The sequence below is a fragment of the Rosa chinensis genome, chromosome 5 (genome assembly GCF_002994745.2).
Source record: "Rosa chinensis cultivar Old Blush chromosome 5, RchiOBHm-V2, whole genome shotgun sequence".
NCBI lineage: Eukaryota > Viridiplantae > Streptophyta > Magnoliopsida > Rosales > Rosaceae > Rosa > Rosa chinensis.
The window spans coordinates 53,647,718-53,662,713 of NC_037092.1; the positions used below are offsets into that span (position 1 = coordinate 53,647,718).

Here is a 14,996-nt window from a genome sequence, read left to right on the forward strand (position 1 = left end):
AATACCTGTCTCTTTGTCAGAGAATCTAATTCTACCTGGATTGATTCATTCCATTTAGGCCAATCTGCTCTTTGTTGACATTTTTCAATAGAGCGTGGTTCGATATCATCGTGCTCTATGATTCCTTGAGCAACAGTATATATCATCAATGTGTATGGAAGATCTTTCTATCAACTCATACGCACTCTCGTAATCCTTTGAGATTTCTTTGTTCTCTGGAATCATTTCAAACATCGGAGCGTCCTCCAGTATTGATTCATGGACATAACTATAATCAGAGATAATCTCATGAGAGGGATTCTATACATCGATGATTGGTTTGTGCCTTACTCACCCTGTTCTTCCTTGGGTGAGTGTCAATCGAACCAAGTGACCTCCCCCCTCTTCCTTGGGGAGCCACGGCCTCAACCACACCTCCACTAAGTGCGGTTGCAGTGCCTCTATCTGCAGCACCGTGCCCCTTGTTGGGGACTTCTAACCTTGCAGGCACATTTCCAGCTGGTATATGTGATCTCGTCACTTTTGCGATATCAGTAAACGTATCAGGCATCGAATCTGCTACGTTCTGAAGATCGATTATTCTTTTCACTTCACTTTCACTTTGTGAAGTGCGGGGATCAAAATGAGACAGAGTGGGGACAAACCACGACAATTCCTGTCGTTCCCTTGGAAAATCCTTTTTCCTATCTCCCCCTAACGACGGGAAGACTGTCTCATCAAAGTGACAGTCTGCAAATTTAGCGGTAGAGAGATCGCCTGTCAAGGGTTCCAAATAGCGGATAATTGTTGGGGATTCGTATCCAACATAAGTACTTAATCGTCTCTGAGGACCCAGTGTAGTGCACTGTGGGGGCGCAATAGGCACATATATTGCGCAACCAGATATGCGTAAGTGTGAAATGTCAGGCTCATATCCAGTTACCAACTGGTACGCAGAAAATGGTTGGCTAGCAGTGGGTCTGAAACGAATAAGTAAAGCTGCGTGCAATATTGCATAACCCCATGCAGATATAGGCAGGTTGGTGCGCATAACCAATGCCCTAGCCACCATCTGTAGTCTTTTGATGGTGGCTTCTGCAAGACCATTTTGTGTATGCACATGGGGTTTAGGATGCTCTACATCGATCCAAATAGATATGCAATAATCATCAAATGCTTTTGATGTAAACTCTCCAGCATTATCAAGCCTTATAAACTTGATAGGGTGATCAGGGTGGTGAGCCCTTAAACGTATAATCTGTGCTAGGAGTATTGCAGCATTTCTTGTGGACAATAAAACGACATGTGACCAGATTGTCGAAGCATCCACTAGAACCATAAAGTACTTGAATGGTCCGCATTCTAGATGGATAGGTCCACATACATCTCTTTGTATCCTTTGTAAGAATGGAATGTTTTGTTTTGTATCTTTAGCATAGGAAGGTCTAGATCCTATTTTTGCTAAAGAGCAGGCTTTGCAAAACAAGTGATGTGCCTTTGAAATAGTCAATGAGGCGTAATGGGAGGGAGGTAGTGCTTCTGGTACTTCAGAAAGCAATGACTGCATTTGAGCAATCCTAGAACCGACACCTTGCAGTGTGGCAGATTTTTCTCCCATTTTTCACTCGAAAGAAGGGATGTCCGTGTGAGTTCTTGAAAAATACGGATCATCATGTCACGACCTCGGTGCCATAGGCGGTCATGCAAAAGCCTGCATGAGTCAGTGTCCCACATTTCATTGTTGGTAACAGTATAGGATTCAATGATCCGAATCGTAGTGAGGTACAGTCCACTAAATTGACTCATAAGTTTCTCTAAGATGTGTTTCCTTCCACAGTCATTAGATGTAATATCAAGGTATTCAGTTCCATTCTCAAGGTGTGTTTTTACTGGATAATCGTTAGCACAAATAGCTTTGAAACATTAACAAGGTTCGATTAGCTCTTGGTGCATATAGAGTGTCTGTGACTTGAAATGTTGCGCTATTAGGCAGCAAAAATTTGGCAGTTCCTCGCCATTTTATTAGTTTTGATAATCCAATCATCATAGTCACAGAGGAATTATAGGCTATTAGTTCAATGAATAATTGCCTATTTCTTAATATTGTGTGGGTAGTCCCACTATCATCTAAGCACTCAAGTTTTCCTCCATTCATTCCTACAAATAAATGGGAGGTATTTAGAAAATATAACTCATATTCTTTAGAGTATTTCTATTTGCGTAGAATGGTATTCTTTTCATTCTAATAATTTTCTCTAGATGTATTGCTTTACATCTTTATAGTGCTATGTCGAACCATGTAAATATGTGTAGTAAATAAATTTGAATAAATTCAATGCTTCAGAATAAAATTCAAAATTTATTAATAAGCCAACGATAAGCAAATCAAGGTCTTTGTTCAGAAATCTAATTCATCAAACCATTCTTTTAGACTAAATAATAGTCTAATTAAAAATGAGGCATTATGCCTTCACAACTATCTTTGGAAAATAAAATGAATAAAGCAGATCAGTCAAGATTGAGAGCATCCATTGACTTAGCAAGTTCTTCTTTGCCATTGAAGTCTACAATTGTAAGGTTGACGTTTAGGTCATGACCTTCTTCTTCCATGTAGTGAGTCTCTTGTTCTTTAGACTTTCTATACCTCTTGTAATTAGCTAGCTGCTACTCTGTTGTTTGCTTGGCAGTTCTTGTACCAATGCCCAATGAATCCACACCTATAGCATGGTTCATTGTCAACTCTTTCCTTTTGCATCTTGTTTCCATGATCCCCATGTCCCTTTCCACGTGGAGCATGGTTGCCACATGTGTAGGGATCAGCACGTCTAAACCCCCTTGCATTGGAGTTATTTCCACCTTTCATTTTTTCATAATTAGCCTCAGGAATTTTCTTTGTCCCAGTGGGCCTGGCATTGTTATTCAAGAGAATCTTATTTTGTCTCTCAGCCACTTGTAGTAGGCTTATCAACTTATTGAAGGCTGTGATTCTTTTGTTGTCATAATCCAACTGATACTGGTTCGCTAGTATAAAAGCTGAATTAGGAAAGGTGGTAAGAGTCTTGTAGATCATATCATCTTCTGTGATTTCCCTTCCACAGAAATTGAGACGTGCCTTTAAGCGCAACATGTCCTTGTTGAAGTCATTGACCTTTTTATAGTCAAGCAAGCGGATTCCATTCCACTGAACAGCTAGTCCTGGGAGCAAAGTATCGTGAATGTTCCCAAAACGTCCTTTAAGGGCATCCCACAGTGCTTTGGGTGTCTTCAACTGAAGGTACTCCCAGCATAGGCTAGGATCAATATGTCGCCTCAGAAAAATTAAGGCATCTGCTTTCACCTTATTAGATAGTTCATCATCTTTGGGATCAGTAATGGTAGCAGTGTAGTCTTTTACCACAAAGACAGTTTCCATATCGGAAACCCAACGGTGGTACTCAAGTCCGTCTAAGTCCAAGATGTCAAACTCAGGTCGAGTTGGATCAACCATCTACATAAACAACAGAGAAGAAATAAATTACGCTCATAAAGACATCCACGTGAATTATTTTCCAAACGTATGAATTAGATTTCAAGACCAAGATTCGTAATGGCCACATTTTTTTCTTCGATGCTATGTGAAAATACTTTATCACAATAAGTGTGTGTATAATGCGCATGAATTTTCATTATCATGGCCAAACGGTATTGATATGTTGCATTAAAAATAATCATAGCACATTTAAATATAGCATATAAAAATAAACTACATGGCATGCTCAAATTTCACAAATAAACCATAAACAATGAAATATATAATCATGCTTAAAGGTAATTATATAAAACATAAAAACAAGGCATGCTTAAAATGATCAAAATTATCTAATTAAACATGCTTAATAACAAAATATAATAAAGGTATAAAATAAAGCATGCTTAAAAATAGAAAATATAAATAAAATTCACATGCTTTAGATTCCACGAATATATATCACATATATAATAAGCACTAAAATAGCATGCTCAAAAATAATAAAAAATAAAAAATTCTAATTATAAATAATTAAATATACCATAGTATGAAAATAAATAAAAGAGAACATACTTGGTATCAAGTAAATAAAATGATCCTAGCGCACGCGCGTGCTGATGCAGGCGTGCGTAGCAATATTTTTATACTTGAGAACTGGGCCGCTTCCTCTTTTTTTTTTTTCAGTAGTGGGCCGGGTCTTTTATTCCTGTTTTTTTTTTTCTGGGCCGGGAGGGGGGGGCCTGTTTCTATCTTTTTTTTCTTTTCCTCTTTTTTTTCTCTGGGCCAAGGGCCAGCCCTTTTTTTTCTTTTTTTTTATTTCTACTGGGTTGCGTCACCACGCTAGGCCCATTTGTTTTTTTTAATTGGGCCGGACCTTTCCTTGGGCTGGGTCACTTTTTTTCTCTTGCTGGGTCGGGTTAGCCTCTTTTCTGGGCCGGGTTGACCCGACCCCTTTTTTTTTTTTTTTCTCCTCCACGTTTGCTTCTTTCTGCTTGTTTGCAGATGCGGTCAGTGATGCAGGCATGTCGGTGATGCAGGCTGTGGCTCACGGCCTAGTGAGCTGGGCTGCTAGGCGGAGGCAGAGGTGAGCGACTGGGATGAGTTGGGTGCCCTTAGCAATTCGATGGAGATGGAGGCTGGACGGAGCGGGGCCGATCCGGTGGTCGAGTCGGTGCTGCTGGCCGGTTTGGATCGGTGCAGTGATGGGATTTGGTTGAGGCCTGCTGGAATGGTTGGTCAGCCGATGTTGCAGGCTCAGGAGGCGTTCTGGGCGAGCAGGAGGTGGCTACGCAGGTGGTGGCTAGGAAGGGCTTGCGGTCCCCGATCTGGTCGAAGGCGTGGGTGTGGGCTGCAGGTGGTGCTGATGCGCGGGGGGCACTGAGCGAGGCCCGGGTGGAGGCTGGAGGTTGGGATCTGCTGCAGGCGGCAGGTGGGAGGCTCGTGGCCAAGAAGGATGAGGCCGGCTGATCGATCTGCAATTTTTTTTTTTGGTGGCGGCAGAAGAAGAAGAAGAAAAAGTTTTTTTTTTCTTCTAGGTTTTTGTTTTTTTTTTTCGACGGAAAACATAAAGAAAGTAGAAAATTCTTGGCTATTTGCTCTGAGCGTGTTGATAACGTGTAAAAGTAAAAATGGATTGGAATTGGTCTACTCATTTCATTCATAACCCCTTCATATAGGGATAAGATTACAACGGAAATATCAATTACATTGATGATACTAAATGCTGATTGAGCTGTGATTTGTAATTGCTTGATTCCCTTTTCGTCTGTTTCTTTGACGAAGGCACATAATGTGCTTTTCCTTTAACAAATAAAAATTTCTTAAAAAATTTTAAACGACGATATATTATATAAGATTATTATCTAAAATAATTAAATTCATATTGTAGTTAAATAATTATCTAAAATAATTAAAATTATGAAATGGCTATGACTTTTGACTAAAGAGGATTGGAGATGCAAAATATGAATGAATAGTAATGACACTCAGGGTGTCAAATTTTCCAAATGACTTTGGCTTTTGACTAAAGGGTTGGAGATGCCCTAAGACTGAGCCTATTTACCATATTGGTAAATTACTCATAATAATATGACCTATAATGCACGGAAACGCGAAAATGCCCGCGTATCCCTTATCGAAACGGGTCGGAAATGCGTATCCTGATTTGGAAATGATTTGGATACGTCCGTATCCTATGCGGAAACGTCAGAATGTAAATAAATCAGAAACGTGGGGTAATACTGACTTTTTACTCTGCAAAAATTGAAAAAAATAAAAATAAAACAAAGACCTAGATCGAGAGAGAGACGCGACATCTCACCGCTTCGTCGTTTCTCTTCTGCAAAAGACGCGACGGAACACCTCCTTCATCGTTTCTCTTCTGCAAAAACGAGACCCAGATCGAGCGTTTCTCTTCTGGCTTCGTCGTTCGGTCGTTTCTCTTCTGCTCTTCTTCGCAAGTCGGAATTTTTCTACTCAAGACTTCTCCAGGTCTCCTCTTCTTCGATTCGCTTGGACCTTGGAGCTTGGAGATTGAATTTCTAGCCGCTTCAGGTACGTTTGTTCTGCTCTTCTTCTCATATTTGTTCTTCAATTTGTTGTGTGTATAGCAGCAACTGTGGGTTAGCTAGTTCAATTTGATGTGTGTATAGCAGCAACTATGGGCTAGCTAGTTCTTATGTTATTTTGTTGTGTCTCTTAACTTGTGTCTCAATTTGATGGTTGTTAACTTGTTATTAGTTGTGTTAACCTTTTATTTGAACCTTTGGATTGATAATGTTTGATTGTCATAAACTAGTACTTTGTTTATGTTTCATATTTTTTTTTCTTCTAATTATATATATATATATATATATATTTAATTGGCGTTTTCTTCACGTACCCGTTTCCTATTAGATTTGCCATTTCCACGTTTCCGATCGTATCGTATCCGGGTACTCGTACCCGTTTCGGTGCTTCTTAGAATATGACTGACCCCAACACATTTCCAAAGCTTCCAGTAACCTCTGAGGATTGAACCGAGAACCTCACCCACCAAAACTGGGATTAATCCCTTTCAGGTATTATCAGGGAACTAATATGCAAGAAAAAATCTTTGCAAATGGATGCCTGCCTTTTAGATTGTCAAATGGGTGATCTCTGGTCTCTCTCTCTCTCTCTCTCTCTCTCTCTCTACACACACAAGTTTAGCTTTGTTCCCTTTTCTATTTTTGTCGTCTTGTTACCTATTTAGCTCTTTAGGTTGACTTGTCCGCTATTATATATAGAAAGGTGTGCACTTAGTAATCCTTTTGTAAAAATGAGGTGAAATGATAATACAAGGCTGGTAGTTAGACACCTTGAATGTTTGAGGAAATAGAATTGAATGTAGTTTTCTGCACTAATAATCCTTTTGTTCCTCAAACATGGAAAAAAAAAAAAGAACATTTGTTCAATCCTTCATCTTCTGACATATATCTATATGTGTGAATTTGGGCTCTTTTCGGGCATGTGCTTCTGGTGGTTTACACAATCTGCTCGAAACTCCCTGAAAAGTGTGTGTGTGTGTGTTTAATTTTACCAATTTTTTGTATCTTTGATCTAGGAAACTTAAATCCTGCACCTTTGTTTTGCAGAACTTTAAAATCAAATGATTGTTGCCTAGTTAACTTTAAGTAATTAACTGTGTCAGTTTTCTAGGATTACCAAATTTAAGCTTGTGCAGTATATTTAGTTAAAGTGACAGTGGAGTGAAGAACACAATAATTGGTGGTTTTGCAATCTTGATTATGCCCTGATGATTTAGAAGTTAGAACCTTATTTGGGCCATTGCTTACATAAACTCGTCTCATCTTCTCTGTGTTGTCAGTCTCTATATCTCATCCAGGTGACAAGGCCTTCATTTTTGGTTAAAAGATGGTTGATCGTCTTTTTGAGGATATCTTTCAAATACTACAGTTAAACCCAGATGGGAAAAAGTTTGATAAGGGTATCCATCTGTTTTCTATGCATTAATCTCTTGTTAAAAATGATATACAAATCAGTTTCATAGTCAGTTTTTTGCTTATATCTTGCATTTTGGTAGTTACTCGAATTGAAGCAAAAAGTGAGACATGCGAGATGTTCATGCACCTAGATGTGAATACAGAGGTGTATCCCATGAAGGAAGGTGAGAAGTTCTCAATGGCTCTAACTTCTACACTCAACTTGGATGGAACACCTGACACTGGCTATTTCACTCCGGTAAAATTAAACTTTATCTTCAATTATATATAGCTCATAGTACTTTCCTCTTTCTTTGAACTGCATTGAATTTCTCTCCATCTCTATTGGAAAGATGGAGCATGTATGAATTAAGTATGGAGTGTTAGCACTGTGATTTTCAGGAAACTTGTGAAATAACAGTTAAAAGTGAATATTGTAGTTGGCAAGGTTTAAAAAATTGGCCATCACAGATTCACAGATATATCAGCACTCAAATAGTAGGATAAATCAGAGAAATGTTAGTATAGTGCATTTGTTGGGAAAAGAGGATATATCTACCCTTGGAAAAAGGCGCTATCGACAGATATACCGGTGTATCTGCAGCTACTTAGAACCTTATTGGCTTCAGATTAATTAGCATTTTACTGCAATTTTCAGGAATTTCCTTCAGGACTTCCATTCTTTTCTATAGATTTTTTTCCCAATTGATTTTCCTTAGTTCTCTATCAGTTCCTATAAGTCAGAGTATCTTATCTTAGAATGGAGGTTAGTTCTTTTGGTGTTTATTAGGTGGTTTCTGCAAGGGAAACACGGTCCTTTCAGTATCATTTTACATAATATTATTTGTTTTATGAAGTTGAAAATGTACGTATGTCCTTCTGGTTGACCAATTTGAAAAACAAGTTTTAAGAAAGACGTGATATCTTTCGATGCAAATTTTGGAAACGACAAATAGATTTTTTTGCTGTTCGAACACAGTATACAAAGTTAATACTTAATTTGTCCCAATAACTTCATTCTCTTTGTCTTTCATGTCTTATTAAGTGAGTTTACACTTGGCTATCACCTCCTTTCCCTTTTCTCACTTGTTGAATGCTTTATCTCCTGGCACTCTCTTAAGGAATGCTTTATTGATAATTGAATAGATGAAAGTGAAGAGTGATGTTTAACTTGGTCAATTCTTTCATTTCCTTTATGTCATTGCATCCCGAATAATTCCTATGCCTGTCATTTTATATGATTCCATCTGCAGTTGATGCTCTATTGTGAATGTTGATTTTACAAATGATAGAGAAAAGAGATTTGTTTTAGATTCAAATAACTATAGATGGTGTAAACGGTCTGCTCAATATTTTGACCTAATTTGAGTTCCTAAATAAGGATCGAAGAAGATATAAGTGTTGTTCTGCGATGGATTCTAAGTTTTCCCTTCCTCATCTTGAGCTTTGATACTTTTTCTGTAATCTTTTGGTTTATATATTTTTTTTAATGCTTCTAAAGAACTATATGGCATTTAAGAAACAAGTTGCCATATTGTTCAACAATATTAATTATTTAAACACTCTGTGATCCATGTTGCCCTGTTGTCTATGCTTTTCTTGGTCAAGACAATTCTAGTACACTGGTCCTCTGGCTACCCCTTCTTCTCGTAGCTTCAGTCCTCCTAACATGAGTAATTAACCAAATTTATTGCTTGAAATAATTTGGATAAAAACTTGAACCATGAAATATACTACACATGGCTCTCATTGTGAGCATTAAAGATAGAGAAAACAGAGAAAAATGTGTCTCTCAAGGGTTTATAGCTCCCACTTAATACTTACTATGTCTAATACACCTGGAACACTCATAAGCTTGTAATTAACTCGATATAAACTAACTGCCACACTTAACTCCATTTAGACCTTCAGCTATCGTCTTAGATGCATTTTCCTTCCAACTTAGGTAGTTGCAGTGGAATTTGGTTGTACAATAAAGAAATGCTTTCCTATTTGGATGTGCCACTGCTAAGAGTTCTGAAGTGGGGATGGGGATGGGGATGCAAGTGGGTTTGTGGTTGTATGACATGCCTGTAGTCTTTGTGTGGGATGTTTATGTGAAGTTCGTGAAAAGTGATAGTTTATTGAAAATGGCATTAATTATCGAAGGGTGGAGGGATGACTTTTATCTGGAGTGTATTGTAGTCTTGTTAATTTTTTTCCCCTTTATCTAGTATATTAAGTCAGTTGCTCTGTAGCCTAGTGTTACATTCAAAATCCACTAGATTCTTTGTTCACTGGTTCTACAACCAAAAGGTATTTTAAAATACCTGTGTTCTACCATGGCCGACAAGCTGTAGAGGATATAGGAGGACTTCTTTTGACCTAGGGAAAAAGAATGCTTGTTCCCTCAACAGTTCGGTGCTGGCATTTAGGATGCTGACAATCGCAAGAGAAGGTTGATTGGTTTTGGTGATGGTTGGCATGGAGAAGGATGTCATCTAGTTGTGGTATGTGAAAGCATAGTAGCAGTGCAGGACAGAGAACTTCTCTATAAGATTGGTGATGTCATAAGATTGAAATTTTGCACCAGTCACAGTGGTGACATTCTTCTTTGAACTAAACACCTTCAGTTTTATGGTTTTGCTTGATAAGGAAATACTCCAGTTGTTGCCACTAGAATCTTAATCATTGGTTTGGATAGAGATTAATAGAATTTAATATTGGAAATACTGTAAAAATATTTTTTTAATTTTTTTTTATAAATTATTTCTATTTTCTTCTTTTATCATTCTAAATTTTAGAATATTTTTTCTATTATTGTAAGTATCAAATTAGTTAACTAAATGTTGGATGCCTAGTGGAGAGATTCTGTATTTTCTATTGTTTGAGAGACTTCTTTTTATTTTTTATTTTTTATTATTATTATTATTTTTTTTATAGAAGTATCTTGATATTAGATCTTTTTGTTGGACTTAAGTGGGAGCAGATCATAATTAATTGTTAGAAGATTGGTGTTCTAAAGTTCCTCCTAAAACTGTTTTTCGATGGATGGAACTGTGGAGAAGCATGAATGTTTCAAATAATAGATGGGGATCGATTTGAGCTCCTTAGTTCATGGGCCTAACCCTTTGTGTGTAATGCGGTCTATTTGAATGGAAGGAGCAACAAGTTTGTGGAGGGATTGCCTATTTATAATCTTTAATTTTGATGATTGGGGTCAACTTTCAAGATCTCCTTATTCTTCTGGTTACTATTATATTTTTTTAATCCTTTTATCCCTATTTCAAATTAAAACAGAAAAGGGTGTCAATACCATAATCAGGCTCTGTCATTTTAACCATAAGTAGCTGATGATATCCACCTCTATTTAACTATATATTTGACTTGTTGATCTCATGCCTACAACTCAATATAATGGTCATCTTTAATAATATGCAATCATTACAACAAGATGATTATAAGGATGCTAATGTAAAAACATGATGTTTGCTGTCAGCTATAGCTTCGTGCATTGTTCAGTTCCTTTACTAAACTATCAAAGTCCAGGTTATGCCTAACTGTTAAAAGTTTACCGTTTTTACAGGGAAATCGCAAGACGTTGGCTGATGAATATGAGTACGTCATGCAAGGGAAGCTTTTTAAAATCTCAGAAGGTTCTAAACGGGATCCTAAAGCGTAAGTGTAACAAATCATTCCTTGGAATTGTACAAGTGCGCTTTTTGTTTCACTGTTTGTTTGTTAATAACAAAGACACAAAAATATTAGTGTACTGCATTTTGGGTTAGCAAATGTTGAGGGTGGGTAAATGGGTTAGGATTTGGAGTGGTCAATGGTTGGATCCCTACTAATGTAACCAAAGAAAAAAGAAGGAAGAGATAAACTTTCGGCATCATGAAAATAACTGCTCTTCAATCTAATGGCCATTGATGCCCATACAACTATCATTTTCTCTGATTACTTTTACTTTTCCAAACGCAAAAGAACAGCAATCATTTTTCGTATGATTTAAACCAGAATGTTTTTTCATTTGGTTTCTTCTTTGGCTAAAGGGAGGTGAATGCTTCATTTGCTGGGCTGTTGATGATGCTCAAGGGGGAATCCTCTCAATTCAAGAACTTTGAACTGGATCAAAGGCTGTTTCTCCTCATCAGGAAGCTATAGAACTCATGGCAGTCCAATATGGCATTGTCTGCTACTTTATCCTAATATGAACATTGATTGTCGTCATGTTGTGTAAACTTGTACCGCACCCGGACAGTGGGGATTAAGGCTTGGTTAAGTGGTAATGTTTAGACATCAGTGCTAAGACAGTATACAGCTGTCTGAAACTCTTGACGTACAGTTCAGCTGCACTCTCCTAATATGAGCATTGTTATGTCTGCAGCTATCTCTTCCCTTGGTTCTTCCACCAGAAATTCCTTAACAAAACTGATATTCATAACTGTGATTAACTGATTATAATCACTAAGGTTCTGGTATCAGACCAGTATCACTATCAGCCAGAAACAAATCTGGGAAGATGTAACAACTATTTACTTCTCATGAAATGGATGCCAAGATCCCATCCTTGATGACCAGGAAAGCTATTTGGTGATTTTATAGGAGCTGGGTGCCATTATAGTGTCATTTTAGCCATTAATATCTGTCATTACCTTGATTAACATTCTGAAATAACCCATCACTGTAGGAATGCCTATACTTGTTTGTACAATCAATACAATTTCGAATTGCCCTTGCGTATTAGGGTGGCACCTATTTTCAAATCGACCTAGTTCTTAATAATTGTCGGCGTATTCCAAGTCTGGTTCATCGGTTCTCCCATAACACCTTGTGTCCACAATTATTTTTTTGTTAGAGAGAACTTCGGTCTAGGGTTTTATTTTTTTTACCCTGCACGTCGTTCTTAGTACCCACTACTATCAGCCATGGAAGTTTCTGCCCATCTTGCGGCAATGCTTACCATCTTGAAAATGGGAAAACATCCTTTCCTTGGGTTCAGCCTATATATTAAGCTTCTGGGGCTTCCAACCCCCGACTTTAGGGTTATTCTTCACACCAGGAGGATAATATATCCTTCATTTTTTTGGCTGGAGACACTAACAGAACCCCATTCTTGTTCTTCAAAGCTAGAGCAACTTCAAAATCAAGGTGCACTGAATCCGCGACTACCTTCTTGGTGCATATGCTTGTTGTAGGTGAAGAATGTCATAGACGTACTCCTCTTTGAACCCGAGAGGGCTACACTAGCAGCTTCAGCAAAAGCCTAGCAGGACGTACCGGACTAGTCAGAACTAATGCCAGTTTAGACAGGAATTGCTCTAACTGTGTAGCTAAAACTTTGACCTGGATACTTAGAATGGAAAACGTGAAGTCTTTGGGCACCAACGTAAGCAAATTGGTGCTTGAACCGGAGCCAGCAGCCCCAAGACCAGTGCTGCAGCGTTACTCTTCCCTCACGAAGTCATCGAAATAGTGAGACCCTCTGAAAGCCTAAAATTAGGGTTAGGGTTAGGGTTAGTTTGCAGTGTAGGCTGCTCCAGCTTCAGCGGTCGCTCACAACCTGAACTAGAGTGCTCCAACAACCCACATTCCCGGGAAAACCTTACCAGTCGTTCATATTGGAATCGTGCAGTCGTTGATGCTCCGACAGTAAACTCAAAAGTCAGTGGAGGCAAAGCTTCCTTCAGGAAAGAAAGAGAGTGGCTGATTCGAACCCTAGCCACACCTTGAAGCAAACCCGGCTTGTCCACCTACAACTCAGTGCCAAGCCTAGAACCCACCATTGCAATGACATTGTCAGTCCATTGAGCTGGCTGGAGACCTATGATTTCCACCCACACCGGAATGGAATCAATAGCCACCTGCGCTGTATCACTCAGCCCATCAAAGTTTGAAATCGCCAACACAGATTTTCCAAAGAACCATGGACCACCGTCGACCACCTTCCGTTGCTCATTTTCCACCAAGAACTGAAAAACAAATTGCCAGTTCTGCTCCCTGATGGAGAGTTGATTCCTATAACCCCAGACAGAGATTATGGTTCCCATAAAGGCTTTGGGATCCACCCTCTTCCTTCATTCTTATCGCCAATAGAGGGCAACCAACCACATAATGGTGATTAGAGATGGCGACGACGCCTGTAGTCCACCATTATGAACTCAATGTGTATCTCTGCAGTGCAAGTACTTGACCCAATTGATAAGAGCATGTAGTCAGATCCCAGGGGCTGCGTTACATCACCAGAGAAGCTAAGCAAAAGCTCGTGGTCTTGCAGGAGTTTTCTATTACTCCCTAACTATTTTTAGTAACCGTTAAAGATCACATTGATGGAAGAGGCGCTATCTACCAGCACTCGGCCCACCAACCATTTGTTGAGTATGGCATCAATTAAGAAATTGTCGTTATGTGGTAAGTGGATGCTGCGCTCTTCCTCCTCATTGAAGGTGATAGGCTCCCAGCTAGGTTTGCTCATCTTGGCGAATCTATTGTTGTGGATATTGAATACCTCTTTTGGGTGGTTGGGGAGGTCATAGCGCTTTCTTGCCCTGTTGGACATGTTGATGGGAGCATCCCCGTCAATTGAATTGATGTGATGCATGGGTTCAATATTGGCTACCATTGGTGCTGGCTGTTGTGCCTTGTACTGCTCCAACTTACCCTCTCTATAGAGTGATTCAATTGTAGTCTTTAGCGTGTTATAGTCATTGTCATTTAGCACGTTAAATAGTAATATATGTTTTAGCTTATATAACGTATCATTGGCCAACCAGCCCTCAACAAGCTCAAATGCATTGCTGTTGATTACATGCTTTTCATGAAGTTCCCTACCCCTAATGGCATAAGCAGCGTAAGAGGCAGGCAGCCAACAGATTGTACAAGAGTGCTACTCAACGGTGGCAAGATCAAGGAGCCATCACAAAATCTTCAGGGTAGGAAATGTGTTAGAGCTGATGGATATGATTGATGATCCGAGGGATGGCAAAAAGAAGTACCCAAGAAGGAGCCGGTCAATCCGGAAACATCACTCTGCGTTATCGGCATTTCTGACGAGCACTAGAGCGGAAAGTGTGCATTTGCTCCCAACTTTCTCCAAAAATAATGGCAGAGCTCACTCAATTCCTAAGGGAGAATACTGCAATCTTCACCTGGTCATACGCGGACATGCCAATGATATCCCCTGACATCATAATGCACAAGCTGAGTATCAAGTCATCTTCTATCCTGTCAAGCAGGAGTGGAAGGCTTTTGACGAAGAAAAGTATCAAGCCATCAAGGAGGAAGTTATGAAGTTACAAGGAATGGGTTTCATCCGCCAAGTCAACTATCCCCAATGAATCTTCAATGTGGTCATGGTTGTCAAACCTAATGGCAAGTGGCAGATGTGTGTGGACTTCAAAAACCTCAAAAACCCGTGCCCCAAGGATATCTTTCCCTTGCCATGGATAGTCCAGGTGGTGGATTGGCAGGCCATGAGTAGCTAAGCATGATGGATGCTTAATTTGGTTACAACCAGATCAAAATGTACCCTGGTGATCAAGAAGCCATAACGATCACTACCGACAACA

General features: G+C 39.1%; 1 protein-coding gene across 1 annotated transcript; it reads left to right on the forward strand.

Moving 5' to 3' along the window:
* The first annotated feature begins 5,784 nt into the window (after nucleotides 1-5,784).
* Nucleotides 5,785-12,008, forward strand: LOC112166185 (DNA-directed RNA polymerases II and V subunit 8A). Its single transcript, XM_024302958.2, has 5 exons — nucleotides 5,785-6,040; nucleotides 7,335-7,454; nucleotides 7,551-7,708; nucleotides 11,015-11,106; nucleotides 11,481-12,008. Exons 2-5 carry the CDS (start codon nucleotides 7,382-7,384, stop codon nucleotides 11,590-11,592), a joined length of 435 nt encoding a protein of 144 aa, XP_024158726.1. The 5' UTR covers nucleotides 5,785-6,040; nucleotides 7,335-7,381; the 3' UTR covers nucleotides 11,593-12,008.
* The last annotated feature ends 2,988 nt before the right edge of the window (nucleotides 12,009-14,996 follow it).

Coding starts and splice junctions, on each gene's coding strand:
- LOC112166185 (XM_024302958.2), top strand. CDS start 7,382: ATGGTTGATCGTCTTTTTGAGGATATCTTTCAAATACTACAGTTAAAC. Junction 7,455..7,550: donor TGGGAAAAAGTTTGATAAGG/GTATCCATCTGT, acceptor GCATTTTGGTAG/TTACTCGAATTGAAGCAAAA. Junction 7,709..11,014: donor ACACTGGCTATTTCACTCCG/GTAAAATTAAAC, acceptor CCGTTTTTACAG/GGAAATCGCAAGACGTTGGC.